Source organism: Rhineura floridana, chromosome 4, assembly GCF_030035675.1.
Source record: "Rhineura floridana isolate rRhiFlo1 chromosome 4, rRhiFlo1.hap2, whole genome shotgun sequence".
Lineage (NCBI taxonomy): Eukaryota > Metazoa > Chordata > Lepidosauria > Squamata > Rhineuridae > Rhineura > Rhineura floridana.
In genome coordinates, this window is record NC_084483.1 from 144267572 (window position 1) to 144286280 (window position 18709).

General features: G+C 42.4%; 1 protein-coding gene across 4 annotated transcripts in view; it reads left to right on the plus strand.

Annotated features, from left to right (window-relative positions):
- Nucleotides 1–18709, plus strand: part of CNST (consortin, connexin sorting protein) — an 89844-nt gene that overhangs the window by 65654 nt on the left and 5481 nt on the right. For all 4 annotated transcript variants that reach the window (XM_061624641.1, XM_061624639.1, XM_061624640.1 and 1 more), the window contains 2 exons: nucleotides 8721–9595; nucleotides 16035–16170. In XM_061624641.1, the coding sequence (XP_061480625.1) occupies nucleotides 8721–9595; nucleotides 16035–16170 (1011 nt within the window). The remainder of the gene's footprint in view (nucleotides 1–8720; nucleotides 9596–16034; nucleotides 16171–18709) is intronic.

An 18709-nucleotide genomic window follows, 5' to 3' on the forward strand; every position in this document is an offset into this window, starting at 1 on the left:
TCAGCTCAAACTGGAGGGGCAGGGGGGAGTTGTTGCTGTAGTCCATAGGAGTTCACTGTCAATCACCAGGAAACCCTTTTCTCTTGGAGTGGGACTGGAGGGCCTGCATCTGGTGTTGGGCCAAAGAGACAGATTGGAGATGTTGTTGGTGAACCACCCACCCTGCTACTCAACAGTGTCTCTGACTGAGTTGGCAGAGGTTGTCTCAGGTGTGGTGTTGGAGGAACCCAGAACGGTGGTTTGGGGTGACTTCAACATCCATGCTGAGGTTGTCTCAAGTCCAGCTTGGGAGTTCATGGCCTCCATGGCAACTATAGACCTGTCTCAAATGGTCATTGGTCCAACACACAGAGCAGGGCACACCCTCAGTCTAGTCTTTGCTCCAAAGAGGAAGGTGGTAGCCTGGAAATTAGTGGGATGGCTATTATTTATTTATTATTATTTATTATTTCAATTTATATACCGCCCTTAGCAGAATAGCTCTCAGGGCGGTGAACAAATAAGATAAAATACAATATATCATAGTAAAAAATCACAAAAACATGTACAAAAACATGTACAAACAAACAACATATTACCCCATAGTCATGATCAGACCATTTCCTGGTGAGGTTTGGTCTTGCAGCAGCAATTCTCCCTTGTGGGGGTGGGGGACCAGTTGATGGAGACTGATGGAATTTGATGGATTCCTGAATGCTGTGGGGGATTTTCCAGTGAATAGAGCAAGTGATCCTGTTGAGGCCCTAATCTCACTATGGAATGGTGAGACTTGTAGGACCATTGACACAGTCGCTTCTGAGGGCCCTCTTTGGTGCTGTGGAGCCTGCTTTGCTCCTTGCTATACTGGGAAGCTGCAATTGATGAAATGGATTGGACAAGGGTTAGAGAGTAAGTGGCATAGATCTCACTCCAGAGCCAACCAAGTACATGTTCAGGCTCACATTGGGGGGGGGCAGCAAAGAGATGCTACTTTGCTTCCTGCATTGCATCCTTGAGGAGCCATCTGACTGAGTTGTTCCATGTGGGCTGGAGGTCAGACCTCTGGAGTATGTTGTGTCCAGCTGTAACCAGCTGGCTAAACACTTCAAGGACAAAATTGCTTGGCTCCACAGTGATTTAGATGCTGCTATTGTGACAGTTCCAGCTGAGGTGTCCTATGCAATGTTGAATCCAGTGTTGTGGGATCAGTTCCAGTTAATGCAGCCTGATGATGTGGACAAGATACTTGCAGTGATGCTCCCAATTAGCTGCTCATTAGAACCTTGTTCATCCTGACTTATTAAAGCTAGCCTGAGTGGGGTGACTGAATGGATCACAGGTGTGGTAAACTCACCCTTGTGTGATGGTGTGATGCTGACTGCCCTTAAAGAGGCAGTAGTGTGTCCACACTGGACATAATAGAGTGTAACAACTATAGACCAGTCACCAGCACCCCTTTCTTGGCAAAGGTGGTGGGGAAGGTGGTTGCAATTGTAATCCTGGATGAGACTGATAAGCCATCACAATCTGGATTCAGATCTGGTTTTGGAACAGAATTGGCCTTGGTCACCCTGATGGATGATCTTTATCGTGAGAGAGACGGGGAGTACAACCCTATTACTTCTGCTCAGTCTCTCAGCAGCATTTTATGCCATTAACCATGGTATTCTCCTGGACTAACTCAGACACTGTATTATGATGGTTCTGTTGGTATTCAGCGCCCCGTCCCAGCAGGGTGCGGTATGAGTTCACACAAGAGAGCCGTCCGAAACAAAAGGAGAGTCCATACACATAGGTATGCAAAACCCACTTTATAGGATACAGCCTGGCAAGTAGTCAACACGTACACCTTTGCTTCCCCCCTTCCCCCACACAGTTGTACATTGCCCTAATCTTCTGTGATATAGGTGGATACATTGGTCATGTGGTGGCACGTTTCCCACTGTATTTACATGTTTTGGAGACCTATTGTTTACCATGAATAAGGCGTTTTTCACTTTTCCCTGTACTCACACATTCCCTTCTTTTCTTATCTGGCATTCTCCCTTATCAAAGTATACTGCATAACCCATGTCATTCAATTTAGCCACTGACATTATGTTTCTGTCCACACGTGGGACATACAAAACATTTGTTACCAAAGTGTTTAAACATGTCAAATACATTGTTCCTACCCCCTCTATTTTACAACAACTTCCGTCTGCCAAATAGATGCTTTGCTGTTTCGCTGGGGTGAGAGTTTCGAACTGACTAGCGTCTTTTGCCAAAAAATGTGTCGCCCCTGAGTCAATCACCCATAGAGTACTGTCTTCTACTGTCTTCATCTCCTGGGCTCTCACGATGTGTACTGCAAACAGATCCCTCTTGTTTTGTCGTCTTTTGTCTGTATCCCTGACTGGGCATTGTTTGCGTAGATGGGAACGGGACCCACATTCGAAGCAACGTTTTACTCCATATACTCTCGTTTCGCTCTCGTTCCTTGTCGTGTTTTCCTTTTTGCTCAGCCAGTCTTTCTCTCGTCGTCTTTCTGCCTCTTGGATCAGTTTGCCCGTTACGTACTCAACTGTGAGCTCAGCATCTGGCAGTGATTCGAGCGCACTGACTACTCCGTCCCAGGAGGAGGTTAGGGTTGATAGAATGATATACACCTGCTGTTGCGGTGTATGTTGTACATCAAGATCTTGCAGATCAGCAAATAAACCTCATAGCTTTTGTAGATGCTCTTGCATGGATCCACCCTCCTGATAACGTGTCTGATACAGTCTCCTTGCCAGTAGGACCTTGCTTCCTGCTGTATTTCTTACGTGCGCGTTTCGCAAAGCAGTCCATACATCCTTTGCGGTTGTTAATCCTCTTACGAGTAGTAGTTGTGAGTTTTCCAGAGACAGAATTATCAGCGCTGTTGCCTTTTCTTCGGCTCTGATCCACTCTGGTGGTGTGGGTTCAGGAGGGCCGTCTTCTGACACCGTGTGCCATACGCCCTCTTTTACTAGAAGCATTTCTGTTTTCACCTTCCAATACGTATAATTAGTGCCTCCCAGCCGTTCCATGGGTATTGTTGAGCTACCGTATGTTGCCATCTCGCCTTTCTATGGCACTCCTTTAATTCGCTCTTGGATTTGCTGCGCCGCCTTTTTCACCCTGTCTGGCTGCCTGGGATGGCTGGGCCCATAACCCTTTGTTGATGATATTTTATTCATATGTAGTACTGTAGAAGAAGAGCAGGAATTCAGAAAACAGCTTGAAACCCAAGTGGACCTTAAATGTCTCGGTCCGATACAGTGTTACTTAGGCACAGAAATTAAAAGAAGGGCCGACGGCAGCTTCTTACTGCAACAGACCAATAAAATACCAACAGGTTCCACTTCAGGGTCACATCCAGAGAGTAACACTGGATGAGTGTTCCTTGGCCCCCTGACACTTGTGTCACTGGGTTCTTCAGGTACTATTTTCTGCCCAGTGCTATTCAGCATCTGTATGAAGCAGTTGGGAGTGGTCATCAGGAGTTTTGGAGCAAGGTGTCAGCAATATGCTGATAATACACAGCTCTATTTCTCCATAACATCTGGATCCGGTGAGCCTGTGAACGCTCTGGGTCGGTGTCTGAATGCTGTAGGGCAATGGTTCCCAACCTTTATGACCCCTTTTGTAAGCTCAAAAAAGTTTGTAACCCCCCCCCACTTTAATTGTAATTTTAGTCTCTGTTAATTGAAAAAAATGGTGCATAGCAAAATCACATCTCCAAATATCCCTTTCCATTAAAAGCTCCCTGCAGACAGGGAGGTGTTGCTTTCTTTTCTTAATGCAAAGGTCCAATCAAATTGGGATCCCCCTCCCCCCTCCAACAATTTGAAGATGTACAGTCCTGTCTCCCAACACCAATGGGTTACAGTGTTGGGCTAAGATCCCCACCCAGCCGTGAAGCCCACTGGATGATCTTGGGCCAGACACAGTCTTTCAGCCTGACCTATCTCACAAGGTTGGTGTAAGCATAAAATGGAAGGGGGAGGGGGCCATGTGCACCACCATGAGCAACTTAGAGGAAAGGTGGGATATAAATGCAATAATAATTAAATAAATAAAATACATTTTAGCTGTAGTATGTGGACTCCAGCCTCAGCCAACCTGTTGTGCTTTTAAAAAATAATCATCATCAAGAAGCAGCAAAGTGGTAGTGGTTGGGATGCTGTATTGTGAAGGGAAAAGGGTGGATAGGTTAAGGAGAGGGGGTTAGTGCTTTTAGGCCTTGGGATGATCATCAGAACTGATAACTTGGTTAGCATACACTTGGGAAATGAGAGTGGAACAGAAGACAGATCAGCACACACACAAACACACCTGCCCCTCCTACAAGCGTCTGCAGGCGTGCATGCATTTGGGCACGTGGGTGGGGGGAAACCCTCAACTGCTGCAGCATCTTGGAAAGAGAGGTTGGGGGGGCGGAATATAGGTGGAAGAAAGTGGGGACACTGGCACACACACTTAGCCTCAGAGATGGGGGCGAGCAAGCCCTGAGCTTCCTCACTGCTCCTTGGCTCTGTCTGGGCCAAAGGTGAGATCTGGGTGGCCTCACAAATAAGAATAATTTTTAAAAGGAGGTGGCAGGGAACTAGGAGTCAAGAATGGCAGGTAGGCAGGCTGTCAATAAGGAAGGGGGCAAGTAGCCTTTCCTTGCAGCCTTGCTTCTTCTTGCTTCATGAAAAGCCCTCGCCTCTCATTCTGAGTAAGGGCAGCAGCAGCAGCAGCAGTGCAAGTAGATAGGAGTCAGGAGAGTAAAACCCTCTTCCTGGCACCACCTCCCTCAGCCTCCTTTGGCATCTGCCTATGGCAGACACCACGTGTGGTATAGGCAGATGCCTGCCCTTGGTGTGCCTGAAAGACTTTCTGGCACTTCAGCAAAGTCCTCCCCTCTTGTTTGGACAAAGGGAGAGGTGCCATCTGCAGCGGCAGTGGAGACCAGACAGCGTCCAGGGAGTGAAGACTTTTTAAATAAATAAATAAATAAATAAATCATTACTGTTCGTGGCCGCCTCTGGATTACTTCGCAGCCCCCCACGTTGGGAACTACTGCTATAGGGGACTGGATGAGGGCCAATAAACTTGCTTGAATCCTGGGAAGACGGAGGCTTTTGGGGTAGGTGGTTCTCATGTATTGGGAGATAGGCAGCTTACCTGTTCTGGATGGGGTCGCTCTTCCTTTGAAGGATCAGGTCTGTAGCATAGGGGTACTCCTGGATTCACTTTTGTCACGAGAGGCTCAAGTATCCTCTGTGACTAGGAGTGCTTTTTACCAGCTTTGTCTGGTTTGTCAGCTATGGCCGTTCCTGGACAGGATAGCCTGACCTCTGTAGTCTATGCGTTGGTAACCTCGAGGCTCAATTATTGCAATGAGCTTTATGTGAGCTGCCTTTGGCCCTGGTTCAGGACTCCAGCTGGTGCAAAATGCAGCGGCCAGATTACTGGTGGGAGCACATGGCCGACATGTGACACCACTTTTAAAACATCTGCACTGGCTACCCATCCACTACCAAGCCAGGTTCAAGGTCCTTGTATTAATTTACAAAGCACTGAACAACTTAGGTCCAAGTATCTTAGGGATCAATTGAACCCTTATATCCCAACTCAATCACTGAGATCATCTGCAGGAGTGGCTTTGGTTGTTCCCCCTGAGTTGGCGAGGCCCATTTAACATGGACACGAAATCGAGCCTTCAGTGTCATCAGTCCAGTTCTCTGGAATGCTCTGCCAACACAGATTCAGCAGGCACCTTCTATTTTAACTTTTAAGCACCTGCTGAAAACCTTTCTGTTCCATCAGGCAGGCAATTAAGATTTTTTTTTGCAACAGTTGAACTTTGTTTTTATTGTATTTTTTTCCTATGGTGATGGTGGTTTTTTAATGTGTTACAAACTACCTTGATGTTTTAACAAAATACCTGTATACAAATTTTATAAATAAAAATAAATTGAGCAGAGTTGTGTAGCTCTGCTTGCTTATCACTAGTGCAAGGTTGCACCAGTGAATAGGCTCTTGAGCTGTTTGAAGACGCCTTGGAATATCCTGTATAGGCCCATCTCCTCCTTGCTCAATATCTTTCAATATTATGGAAGTATCCTTGTGTAATCCTTATGCACAGTGCCTTGCAAAAGTAATCAGACTCCTGACTAATGCTCTTATATTACTGAATTACAAATGGTACATTGTAATATTGTTCTGTATGATATTTTATTTTGAAACACTGAAACTCAAGATCAATTATTGTAAGGTGACAATGGTTTTATGTTGGGAAATGTTTGTAAGAAACGTAAACTGAACATGTTGCTTGCATAAGTATTCAACCCCCACAGATTAATATTTGGTAGAGCCACCTTTCGCTGCAATAACAACTTTAAGTCTTTTGGAGTAGGTATGTACCAGCTTTGACGGAGGGATTTTGGCTCATTCTTCTTGGCAGATTCAATCCAGATCATTCAGGTTGGTTGGATGTCGCTTGTGGACCGCACTTTTCAAATAGTGCCACAGATTCTCAATGGGATTGAGATCAGGACTTTGTCTGGGCCACTGTAGGACATTCACCTTTTTGTCTTGAGCCACTTCAGTGTTGCTTTGGCCTTGTGCTTGGGATCATTGTCCTGCTGAAAAATAAATTTCCTCCCAAGCTTCAGTTTTTTAGTGGACTGAAGCAGGTTCTCTTGCAGTATTTCTCTGTATTTTGCTCCATCCATCCATCCTTCAATTTTAACAAGATGCCTGGTCCCTGCTGATGAGAAGCATCCCCACAGCATGATGCTGCCACAACCATACTTCACTGTAGGGATGGTGTGTCTTGAGGCATGGGCAGTGTTAGGTTTGCACCACACATAGCACTTTGAGTTTTGGCCAAAAAGCTCTATCTTAGTCTCATCTGACCACAAAATCTTTTCCCACATCGCAGCTGCTTTCTGGCAAACTCCAGATGTGTTTTCAGATGGTACGTTTTGAGTAACGGCTTGTTTCTTGCCACCCTCCCATATAAACACCCTCCCAGTGTTATGCAGAGTTCTTGATATGGTGCACCATTACTTCACTCCCAGCCACTGAACTCTGTAGCTCCTTCAAAGTGATTGTTGGCCTCTCTATGACTTCTCTCACAAGTCTCCTTCTTGTTCGAGTGCTGAGTTGTGAGAGACAGCCTTTTCTTGGCAGTGCCTGGGTGGTGTGATGCAGCTTCCACTTCCTGATTAGTGTTCCAACTATGCTCACTGGGATATCCAAATACTTGGATATTATTTTGTACCCGTTTCCTAATCTATGCATTGGTATTACATTATCTCTCACTTCTGTAGAATGCTCTTTGGTCTTCATTTTCCTTCAGATCCACAGCCTGACCAATGATCCTTCAACAGTGCAGTTTTTATCCTGATCATGTGACAGCAACTTTAATGGTTCACAGATGGAGGCCAATGGTAAGGTAACTGTATCCTTGACAGGGTAATTTCTTTCATCTGTGTAAACTGGGAGTTTCCACAGCACAGAGGTTGAATACTTATGCAAGCAACATGTTTCAGTTTTTTATGTTTCTTACAAACATTTCCCAACATAAAACCAATGTCACCTTACAGTAATTGATTTTGAGTTTTGGCGTTTCAAAATAAAATATAAAGAACGAAATTACAATGTACCATTTGTAATTCAGTAATATGAGAGCATTGGTTAGGGGTCTGATTACTTTTGCAAGGCACTGTACTTTATCAAGAACACTGCAAGCATTGGTTCAAAACACTGGATACTTCTATTGCTTAAGCTCCATCCTATACACTCCATGTAAAGTAATCTTAATTTATATTGAATTTCTGTAAACTATGCCGCAGAACTCCTGCCCCACCTACACAGTCAGAGCTTCCTCTGCCATTGCTTCTCCACTGATGATGGCAGCAGGGACTTAAAAGGGATGTGTCAGGGTAGATCAGAGGTTGGGTTCCATTCCTCTGACGCACCTCCTAACCAGGTAAATAAAAACTGAGCTGACATAATTAATTTCTCCTATAGTACAATCAATGGGAGGGAAATTAGGAAACACCTGTGCATATTGGGGGAGGGAGAACAAGTAGCGCCTTCTGACCAGCTGGCAGGGCTTAGTTTCTCTGTCAAGGAATCCCCCACCCCTAGACCTTTATAGGATTACTCTGCCTGATAACAGTCTAGGGCATAGTTAAATCCCATTATTTTAATGGTACTTGTGCATGCTTAATAGTGTGTACAGCTACAGCACTAAACATGGAGGTTTTATAATCTTTCAGATGCTTGAAGTCTTTTTTTTTTTAGTTAAGTAAACAGTATGGTTTATACTTTTTAAATTATTTCCAGAACTGGCAATATCTTTTAGCAGTGATACCATGAAATAATTATCTGACACTGGTTCCCTTTCCCTAAAAATGTTTAAACCAATCTGTGCTTTTCTATATAAAAATATTTAAGAGAAATTAAGCCAATTGTCACCAAAGTTAAAGAAAAAAAGAATACTTTGATGTTGTTAAGTTCTCAAAAAGTCAACAGAAATAAAATTAGCTACTTTATTCACAAAATAAAGTTGGTATTTCATGAATGAAAATTAGTGGAGCACAGCGATTGCTGCCAAACAGGAATTCCATCAAAATATTAATGGGCAACGTTATCAGATTCCTGATTTTGTTTTTCTTCCTACAATCCTGTTGTACTGAATTACTTTTAAATGCTTGAACTCTTTTTCCTGTTGCATTTAGATGCTCAAACTTCACCTGGCATTGGACCAAAGGAAGAGAATCATCACAAAGAGGGTGAGGGTTTCCAACCTGAAAACTGTCATACTCTTCAGGAGAGGGCAAGTCTTCGACGGGCTGTGGGAAAGGACCACATGGAGGAGGAGCACTGCAGTGCTGAATCAACAGTGGAGCCACCCACTCAGTCCACAGGGACACAGGGCACGCCTCACTCAGGCTGTTTATCTTCAAAGGATGCTAGTGAAAGTAACTGTCGGCAGCCAAGAGAAGAACAGTTCTCTGAGGAGGTAGCAAAAATAGCAGCAGCTGCTGAGGAGCCTGCAGCAGAGTGCTCTCGTGAGCCAATGGTAGACACATTGGTTTTGACAGATGCTGATTATATGCCTCCTGATTTAATTTCCACAGATGAAAATGTTCAGTCTGAAAGAAATTTACTCAGGTCAAAAGACTCTTCTGGCTCTGTTGTGATTTTCAGTAGCCAGCTGGGAAGCAACATATTAAACCAGCAGCAGCAGCCTGTTTATGGAAGTGATACAAAATCTGTGCAGAGCAGAACATCAGATTTTAGTGGGGATGTGTGCAGTGAAAGTAATATGCCTGAACAGGACAGTGTTCCATATGAAGGGATACAAGAGGAAAGAGCAACACTGGAAAAGGAATGTGAAAATGAAGAACCAGAAGACTTCTTTGATCAGTTTTTAAACGGCAGCATAAAAGACAGAGAAGAGTCCCTCAAACACCTAGAAGGCCATGGGGACTCTGAAATTCTTTCACTTATGCCACCTGAACAAGCACTTTATAGTTTATCAGAAGTTTATTCACTGGATGAAAGCTTTTCTTCACTTGATGAACTTGCAAAACGGATTGAGATTGCAGAGGTAAATCTTAGCAAAAACAATTTGAGACATTGTTTGCACTATTTGTGGTTATATTATTATATAGTATTACTAGATACTAGATAGTTTACACTATTTGTGGTCTTTTCTATTTTCTTAAGCATGAAAAATAGTTGTTTTTTCATGATAACTTACTTTTTCCAAGTGTTGAACATCTCGTTTCTATAAAAATGTTATTTTTAGTTTTTCCTGAAAAGATAATATGTTTAAGAGAATGTGTTGTTTTCTTTTCTTAATGTATTCATAATTTTTTTATAAGTAAAGCTTGTGGGTTTTTTTAAAAAAAAATGATTATCAAGAAAAGAGAGAAAATTACACATTTTAAAATGCCAAACTGTTTACAGTAAACAGCAGCAATATTAATCGTATGAGAGGGCAGGATTAAAAAGGCTCTCTGATGCATAATTTGAAAAAAATACTTTAATATTCCAGATCTCAAACCCTTGTGCTTGACCTCAAACTGAGGTAAACAAGAACCTTTCACTTATGATAAAGTCTTGGCTGGCTGATAAACAATCAAGTGAATGTATTTCTTTCTCTTAATGAAAATAGATTTGGTTCTTCCATTGCTCTTTTAAACTGAGCAGGAAGAAAGAAGTGCAGAGTGACTTAGCAAAAGCGTTTTAAGCTCTTCTGATTAGGTACAATTGGTAAATGAAAGGCCTGAAGGGAGAATGGTTTTAGGAACACTTTTTACTGCTGTTTCAAAGCACACAGTGCCAGGATCAGAAGTTGGAGATTAAGACAGAACACATCATACTTTTATAGCTGACTGACATTTTTGAAGTCACGTCATGCTTCTGGGCATGTTAAATAAATCATCTTGGTTGTTGTCCACAAAAGGCTATCACTGTGCACTGCTGTGCAAAAGGTTGAAGGAAGAGATCCCCCTGTAATATTTTTACCCCTTCAAAATATTTTTGAAAGCAAGATGGGGTTTTTTTTCAAATAAAGCAGCTTTTCAGAAAACAAATTTGTCTCAGTAGCCAATCCTTGCAGTTTTGCTCCAGCATCAGTGGCACAATTTACTAACTGGAACAGCACAATACAGAGATGTTTCTGAACAGAGCCATTGTGAGGTAGTGGTTGGTGTCAAACTGTGACCTAGGAGACCAGGGTTCAAAACCCTGCTTAGCCATGAAGCTCACTGGGTGACCTTCGGCCAGTCACTGCCTCACAGCCTAACCTACTTCACAGGTTAGGATAAAATCGGGAGGGGAGAACCATGTCTGAATGCCACCTTGAGCTCCTTGGAGAAAAGGTGGGATATAAATGTAATAATAAAACTATAATAAAATAACAACAACAGAGTGTTTTTAAAGTTTATTAGGAAAATTTTAAACATGCTTTTCTTAAAAAACCTTCAGTCCTAATATCTAGCTAATGCCTGAGCATTACAATTAGTTGCATTTGTTCTCTTCTCTCATATTTTTACCATTTTGCAAGGGAATATTTTATAATTTACTGCAAAAATCTACTCAAAAATTGTGTAAACCTTTGTATTTCTAAATGCTCAGAGGAAGCCCATCTGTGATTTCTTGTTTATCTCGCTAATATGTTGTAGTGTTATAAACTAAGGGCATTCTAATTTCACATGTAGTAACTAAGAGGAATAAATATAGTCCAGGAGAATAATAGTGATGTTTCCAAGGCTAGCCTAGGTATAGTGAAAATATAGGAGGAAATGCCATTGATAAACAAAATAGAAGTATTTTACAGTGCAGAGTAAAATGATCCTGATAGATTGCCATTTGGTTTCAGGCATATTTCAAGCCCTTCCATGTCCCAGTAACCACATTTGGCAAAAATAATGTTTTGTTGCCACATGAAGTATGATCCGCATTAAGAGGTAGCAAGTATGAGCAGAGGTTTTAAAGGCCTCCAAAGTCCTAGCACGCTGAATGGATATTTACCAAGACATCTACTGTTTTTTAAATATAGCATTGAAAATTGCTATGGGAGCCCCAGTGAACACTGAAATGAATGATTTACAAAAACAGATACTCAAGATTCATCATAGCAAAAGTTCACAGATTTTTTATTTTGGATAATTAAGGGACTCTGTTAAGTTCACACTATATTACTTGGCCGTATCCAGATAAGCCCCCAAACCTAGGGAGTTTCTTAGTAAACCATAACGTATGTTTAAATTAAGATGTTCATGATTCTAGTAAATATTGTTATTGCTTTAAAAAAAAAGCTCATTTAGTCAAGTAGGAGCTGGCTGTATTTCCTTTCAGTAATCATTTTGAACATAAGTTCTGTATAAATGGGCTGTGCAAAGTTTCTGATTTGCCATTCTTTCCAGCTTCTCAGTATTGTGTGTTTATTTTTATAGTAAAGGTTTTGCCTGCTAATCCTCAGTATCTATAAATGTAATCAAGTTGCTCTATACAACCTTTATTCTAAAGCCTTGTTGGGTGGAGGATTCTAGGTACCATTTGAATGCTGTTCATTCCTTCTTCCTCCTCATTTTATGTTTACTGTAAGAGGATAAAAGCTGATGATACAGCGTTCTTATGGGAAACATTATGTAATTCCTAACTTGGGTTTGCTGTTCTCCAGGCTCTGAATTCTTCACAGGCAGACTTTGGTCTCTGAAGCATAGAGAGCATAGAGAGTATCTTGCATCATTCAGTAGCAATCTCTCCAAGCCAAATATGGACTAATATTGGCTGTCTCTAGAGGGAGTTTGTTCTTTAGCTGTGTCAACTGAAAGCATGTGCTTCAGAGAAAGATAAATCAGGGAAAAGCAAAGGAGGTGGGGTGGAGTTTGTGTCTGAGCAAGACTATGTCTTGTACTATGCACAAATGTGTAATGTTCTGGCTTGCCTGCCTTGGCTACACACAGCAAGGGAGGTAAGGGCAATGCAGTAGTTTTACCCTGGTTCCCTTATGAATATGTATATTAGGTTTCATATTTTATTCTGATCTGATATTGCAAGCATCAGGGTTGGCAACAAGAGTCAGCACTGCTGGGCAGCCAAGGTTCAACTGACCCCCAAAGCCCCATAGCCTGGCTCTTCCTCCTTCTCCCTCTTGCTGCCTGCTCACCTGCTGTCTCCAAGCCCTCAGGCAGTGACAAGAGGAAAGATAAAATGAAACAGCCTAAATTTGCCTTGCCCTCTTTTTCCAGGCAGTGATGTTGGTTGGGTCTAGAGGGAGAGGGCAGTGGTGGCAGTGACAAAGTGGGCCCACTGAGGGGAAGGACCCGACTGGGGGCATCTTATCCAAGAGCCCCCAGAACCTGGAGGATAATCACTGGCAAGGATAATCTAGTGACTGATTGAAGCCACGCAGACCTATGATCAGCTGTTCAGAATTCCTTGCTTGTAGAACTTGACCTTTGCATGGTTTTGTCTTGTTTAGTTCATAAAGGGCTCCTGCTGGGAGGAAGGGCGGGATATAAACCAAATAATAAATAAATAAAGACGGGGGAATTTTCATGACTCTAATATTAACAGTTATACAGTAGAGATTTTGTTAACATTTTGGCACAATTTAACCCACCCTTCATGCTTGATCCATGTTTGTGTGTTCAGGATGAAGCACTGAAATATGCTGTTTCAGGATAATGTGATTTGAAATGATATTCCACTCAGCTGATCTATGGAAAATAGATTATTGTCTGTCTATAACATTCAGAAACTAATCTTTGTTTGAAGTGAACATTGTGGGGAAACCAAAAGTATGCCCAATAGGAAAAATATTCGATATGCACATTCTCTTTATTTGCTTGGAAGTAAGTCCCATGGTGTCCAGTAGGGCTTACTTCAAAATAGCGAGCACAAGATTACAGCTTTCATCATTTATATAGGTTGCGATAGTCCGTTGTATTGGTGCTTATGCACTTTATATTGCAAGTGAAGTGAGAGCCAATGTGGCAAAATGATTAAACTATGACCTTGGAGTTCAGGATTCAAATTCCCACGCAGCCATAAAGCTCGCTTGGGCCAGTCAGTGCTGTCAGCCTAACCTACCTCACAGGGTTGCTGTAAGTATAAAACGAAGGAGGGGAGAAACATGTATGCCACCTTGAGCTCCTTGGAGGAAAGGTGGGATAAAAATGCAAATAAATAAATCCAAATATCCTTAAATGTCTGTTTAAAAAATAAAGGCAAGATAGTAGTAAACTGCAAGGACCTGTAAGTTTATTTGCAGATAAATGATTACAGAAGATATATGGGAACATATATCTTGGATATATGGAATGTCATACATGAAATCTGCAATATTTTCAGTTACCTCTGTATCAGCAGTTAATACTAAAGGCCACAGTCTTCCTGTCAGACTTTATATTGTTATATAATGTAGTCCAGAAAACATTGATCAGTGTTTTGTTTCTAGCTTGACTACATAAAATTATAATGGCAGTAGCAACTATTACATCTACACAATGGCAACCTTGAACACTGAATAATTCATAAAGTGTTATTAATGGTGTTGCTAATATAGAAGAAAAAACTTCTCCCTCTTCAGAGAGAAGCTACCAATATCTCTGCTCTGATTACTTGTGCTTTTAGCAGTTCAGCTTATTATTGATTTTATATTTTCATATAGAACTATTAATACTAGAAATATACATCATAGACATAAAAAATGTGCCTTGTAACTGTGTTTTTTACTGTCAGAATTGTGCCTGATCTAATGCAATGCTACCTGAGCAAGGGGGCACTTATGCTGGGAAGTAGCTTCCAACCTGTGCAACAGTAGCCTGTATGCAGCACAGGAGCATCAAGCAATGTCTGGGTTTATCCACACAACCAGCTGAAAGTGTGCCCTTTTGTTTTTTACAGGACTGTCTGCATAGGAAGAATTGTTGGGGGTGGGGGTTGGTAAGTTGCTGAAGGAGGGATACCTGGTTGTATACAGTGGGGATTGTTTGTGTTGCTTTTCTCTGTCTGCCTCACTATTCTCCTTTTATTGCTGGATGATGTGCTATCAAATGGGAAGAGGACTCTCACTTAAATGTCTAGTCTCAGTATAAAGTGTCAAGAAGTTCCTGGACATGCCTCAGGCAATGAGTCCAGCTTAAGTTGCACTGCAAAATCTGAAAATTTGATGCCAGGGCTGAAACTGAGAAGGGTTGTCTTCACACTTTATCATTAGACTAGTCAATTTCAACTCTTATGTAAGTCATTTCTTTCCAGAATGAGCTTTGTGTTAGACATAATATAGGGGCAGATGGGATTGTGTCATTCTTCATAAGATGCAATGCCATTAGCAGTTTCCAGTACAGACCTGGAATACTCAAGCAGTCCCATTCCAGACAGCAGTTTTAATCGGTGTCCCTGCCAGCTCAGGAAAGAATTGCATTGTAGTTTGAGAGCTATAAAAAGTGCAATATCCCTTAAACCAGGGGTGGGGAATCTGTGGCAGATGTTGTTGAACTACAACTCCCATCGTCCCTGAACATTGGCCATGCTGGCTGAGATTATAGGAACTGGAGGTTACCTATCCCTGCCTTAAACAAAAGCTCATAATTGAGAGAAGATATCTGGATCCTGTACAGCAACTGCATGTTGCTTGCATTATAAGTGCAACAAAATCCAGAAAGACCCAAAGATTTTGTAGGGATGTGCATTGAACCTTGTGTCTAATCCCTATGTGTAGGGTATAAGGATTATATACAAATTACATCATGAGATTGTAATGAAATTGATCAAAAGCAACTATAAGCTGTTAGGAGAAACCATATGTGTATGTGTAGATGGTATACGCTGTGTTGTGATCACATTATAATACTGCCTTCATGGTTTATGGTGCTTTAGACACAAATTTCTTGGATGTCTTTTAAATTTCTTTTAATCCTTGTTAAAGTCTAGACATCTAAATGCCATAGTATAGCAATATAAATTATATAACATTGCATAATTATAAGAATATATAGGTAGAAGCATATAGCAACTGAAATATATAAAATCAACCATAGCGACCTCATTCATCTATCACAGCAAGCCAAACTATGGCTTTCTGGTACCACACAAACATGCTTACTCCTGGAGAGAAGCTGACATCTGCTATCCTATTCTCCCGTTCTTTTAAGACAGGACAGAATGCCAGGTAAGCCAAAGTTTGGCTAAGTGTGTTGTCTGAACCTGGGATTGTAGTTAAGGTCTCTTCTTAACAACGGTCAGTCACCATAGGATAAACCTTGGCTATAGATTGTGGTTACAGAAGAGAGATCTTTATAATGATCCCAGGTTCAGACAACATGCTAAAGAAGCCCAGATCTCAGCTTAGCTGCCACACTGCCCTGTGCTTAAAAGGAACAGGGAGGAGCAAAGTGGGTGTGACTTCTCTGGGAGCCAGCACAATCATGCAGTCATGGTAACCCATAGTTTGGTTCACAGTGACATGCAAACCAGGCCAGTCTCTTAATAGTCTGTCATTAAAAGCATCTATTTTATCATCCTGTTAGACAGTTCCTGCGGAGGGGCTTGTGTCCATATTAAAGAAGAGAGATGATAGTGACGGAAAAACACTTGCTCAAATCCAGCAGAGACAATCAAAAAGAAGAGTAAGATTCCAAGAAATGGAGGACACATTTGACCAAGGTACCATGGGCTGTATTCACTGTAGCGCTAAATTGATTTTTCCATCAGCACAAGGATTTTCCTTGTGCAATGGAACCTTCCTACAACTGCTCTGGGGTTTCCCCCAACCCTCTGGAGCAGTTTTGGAGATGCCGCAGGGCATGTATGGGAGAAGGAAAGGGAGGAAATCTCATTTTCTAGTTGGAGTCATTCCGCTAGCTCAAGGATATAGTTAAATACCACCCTCTGCTTTTGTTTATCACAATTCCCACTCCATCCGTAAAACTACACACTATGGGTGGTATCCAGCTAACCTAAGTCATACTCGGAGTAGACTGTGAGGCATCCTTCCCTGGCTCTCCCTGTCAGGTTCCTACCTGCTCGTGGTTACTGCCTATCTCTAGGCACCACCAGGGACTCCACCAGTCCGGACCGCTCTCTCTTATGATTTCTCTCCCCGCTCTAGCACAGATCTCAACAGATCCCCCTGCTAGGCAACCACCAGTAACGTCCCAATACTAGTATTCCCAGAGACTCTGAATACTGGTATTGTTATTCTCTTCACCGCTGCCACCATTTGTTACAGTTCCCCTTCAGCCTTGGTCATTACCTTACCCTCCCTTCTGGTCTGTGAAACCCCAGCCAAGGATCAGGCCTTTGGTAAACCAAATTAAGTATTTATTACAGATAACAAAGCTAACAAGATTAACAAGATTTCTTCTTAAGGCACATAAGCATATGGTTTTACTCAATACTAATCCGAACTCCACCTCCCTCCTTCTTCACTCTCTCCTGACAAACAACTCTCTCAACCCCCACCAAGCAATCCACTCTTTCTCTTCTCCCCCCCCCAGATTCCACAATTCACCACCTCACATTCACCCAGATTTACCTGTCATCCTTTCATTTATACTGTCAGCCATTTTAAACATTCAGCCAATCATCAAGCATTCTATTGCCCATTCACTCCCCCTCCTCTTTCACTACTTACCATGTATACTCTAAACAACCAGCACTTACCATATATACACTAATATATAGGAACATCACATTTCCCCCCCTTAAACAACTGCAGAGTATTATTCCTGTTCCAGGATTTATACGTCGCGTTAACAAATAAAAGTCTCTATGGGGAAAATGTCTTTCTTTGTTCCTCTGTCTGGTCACGTCACTGCAGTCCCAGCCACTTGCCTGGAAAGTCCATCGGCCAGTACATTGTCCTTGCCTTTTATGAACTGGAAGTCCACTTGATAGTCCTGTAGGGCCCAGGACCACCTCTGCAGCATAGTGTTATGGTTTTTCATAGTCTGCAACCATAACAAGGCCCGATGATCCGTAGTCACTGTGAATCTTCGTCCCCACACGTATGGGCGCAACTTGTTCAGTCCCCACACAACCGCTAGGCACTCCTTCTGGACCGACGAATAGTTTTTCTCCCTCGGCGTCAGCTTGCGACTCAGGTACGCCACTGGATGTCTAGTGCCTTCTCTCTCCTGTAGCAAGACAACTCCCAGCGCGAGGTCCGACGCATCTGTAGCCACGATGAATGGTTTCTCATAGTCTGGTGCTATTAATATGGGTCCTTGGCACAAGGCTTGCTTCAGTAGATCAAAAGCCTTCTGACATTCATCCGTCCATACCACACGCTCAGAACACTTCTTCTTGGTCAATTCATGCAAGGGGGTTGCTATTTCCCCAAAATTTCTCACGAACTTCCTGTAAAATCCAGCCACACCCAGAAATGCCCTTACTTGTTTTTTGGTTAAGGGGATCGGCCACGCTTGTATTGCCTCCACCTTGCTCCATAAGGGGGTGATTTTCCCACTCCCCACCTTATGTCCTAAATAGATTACTTCCTTTAGTCCAAATTGGCATTTCTTAGCTTTTATTGTGAGGCCTGCTTTTCTTAAGGCCTCCAATACTGTTGTCAGGTGTTGGACATGCTCAGGCACCGACTTGCTAAAAATGGCCACGTCATCGATATAGGCCACTGCAAAATCTGACATGCCTCGCAACACAGTATTGATTAGCCTCTGAAATGAACTTGGTGAGTTCCTTAGTCCCATGGGTAAGGTCACAAACTCATATAACCCATCTGGTGTACTGAAGGCAGTTTTGGCTCTGGATTGCTCGTCTAGTTCCATTTGCCAAAATCCTTTACAGAGATCTAGTGTAGAGATAATGGTTGCTGCCCCCAATAACTCTAACATAGCGTCTACCCTAGGCATAGGATACGCATCTGGGACAGTAATTTTATTGATTAGCCGATAATCAATGCAAAACCTTGTCGTTCCATCTTTTTTCGGAACCAGGACAATACTTGAGGCCCAGGGACTGATGGATTCCCTGATCACTCCTAATTCCAGCATATCTTCCACCTCCTTTTTGATCTCATTCAAAACTTTCCCATTCACACGGTACGGAACAGATCTGATTGGGGCATGATCTCCAGTATCAATGGAATGTATAACTATACTGGTTCGGCCAGGTTTGTTGCTAAAGAGATTCCTATAGGTTTTCAAAACTCTCAGAATCTCTTCTTTTACTTCCTCCTCTACCT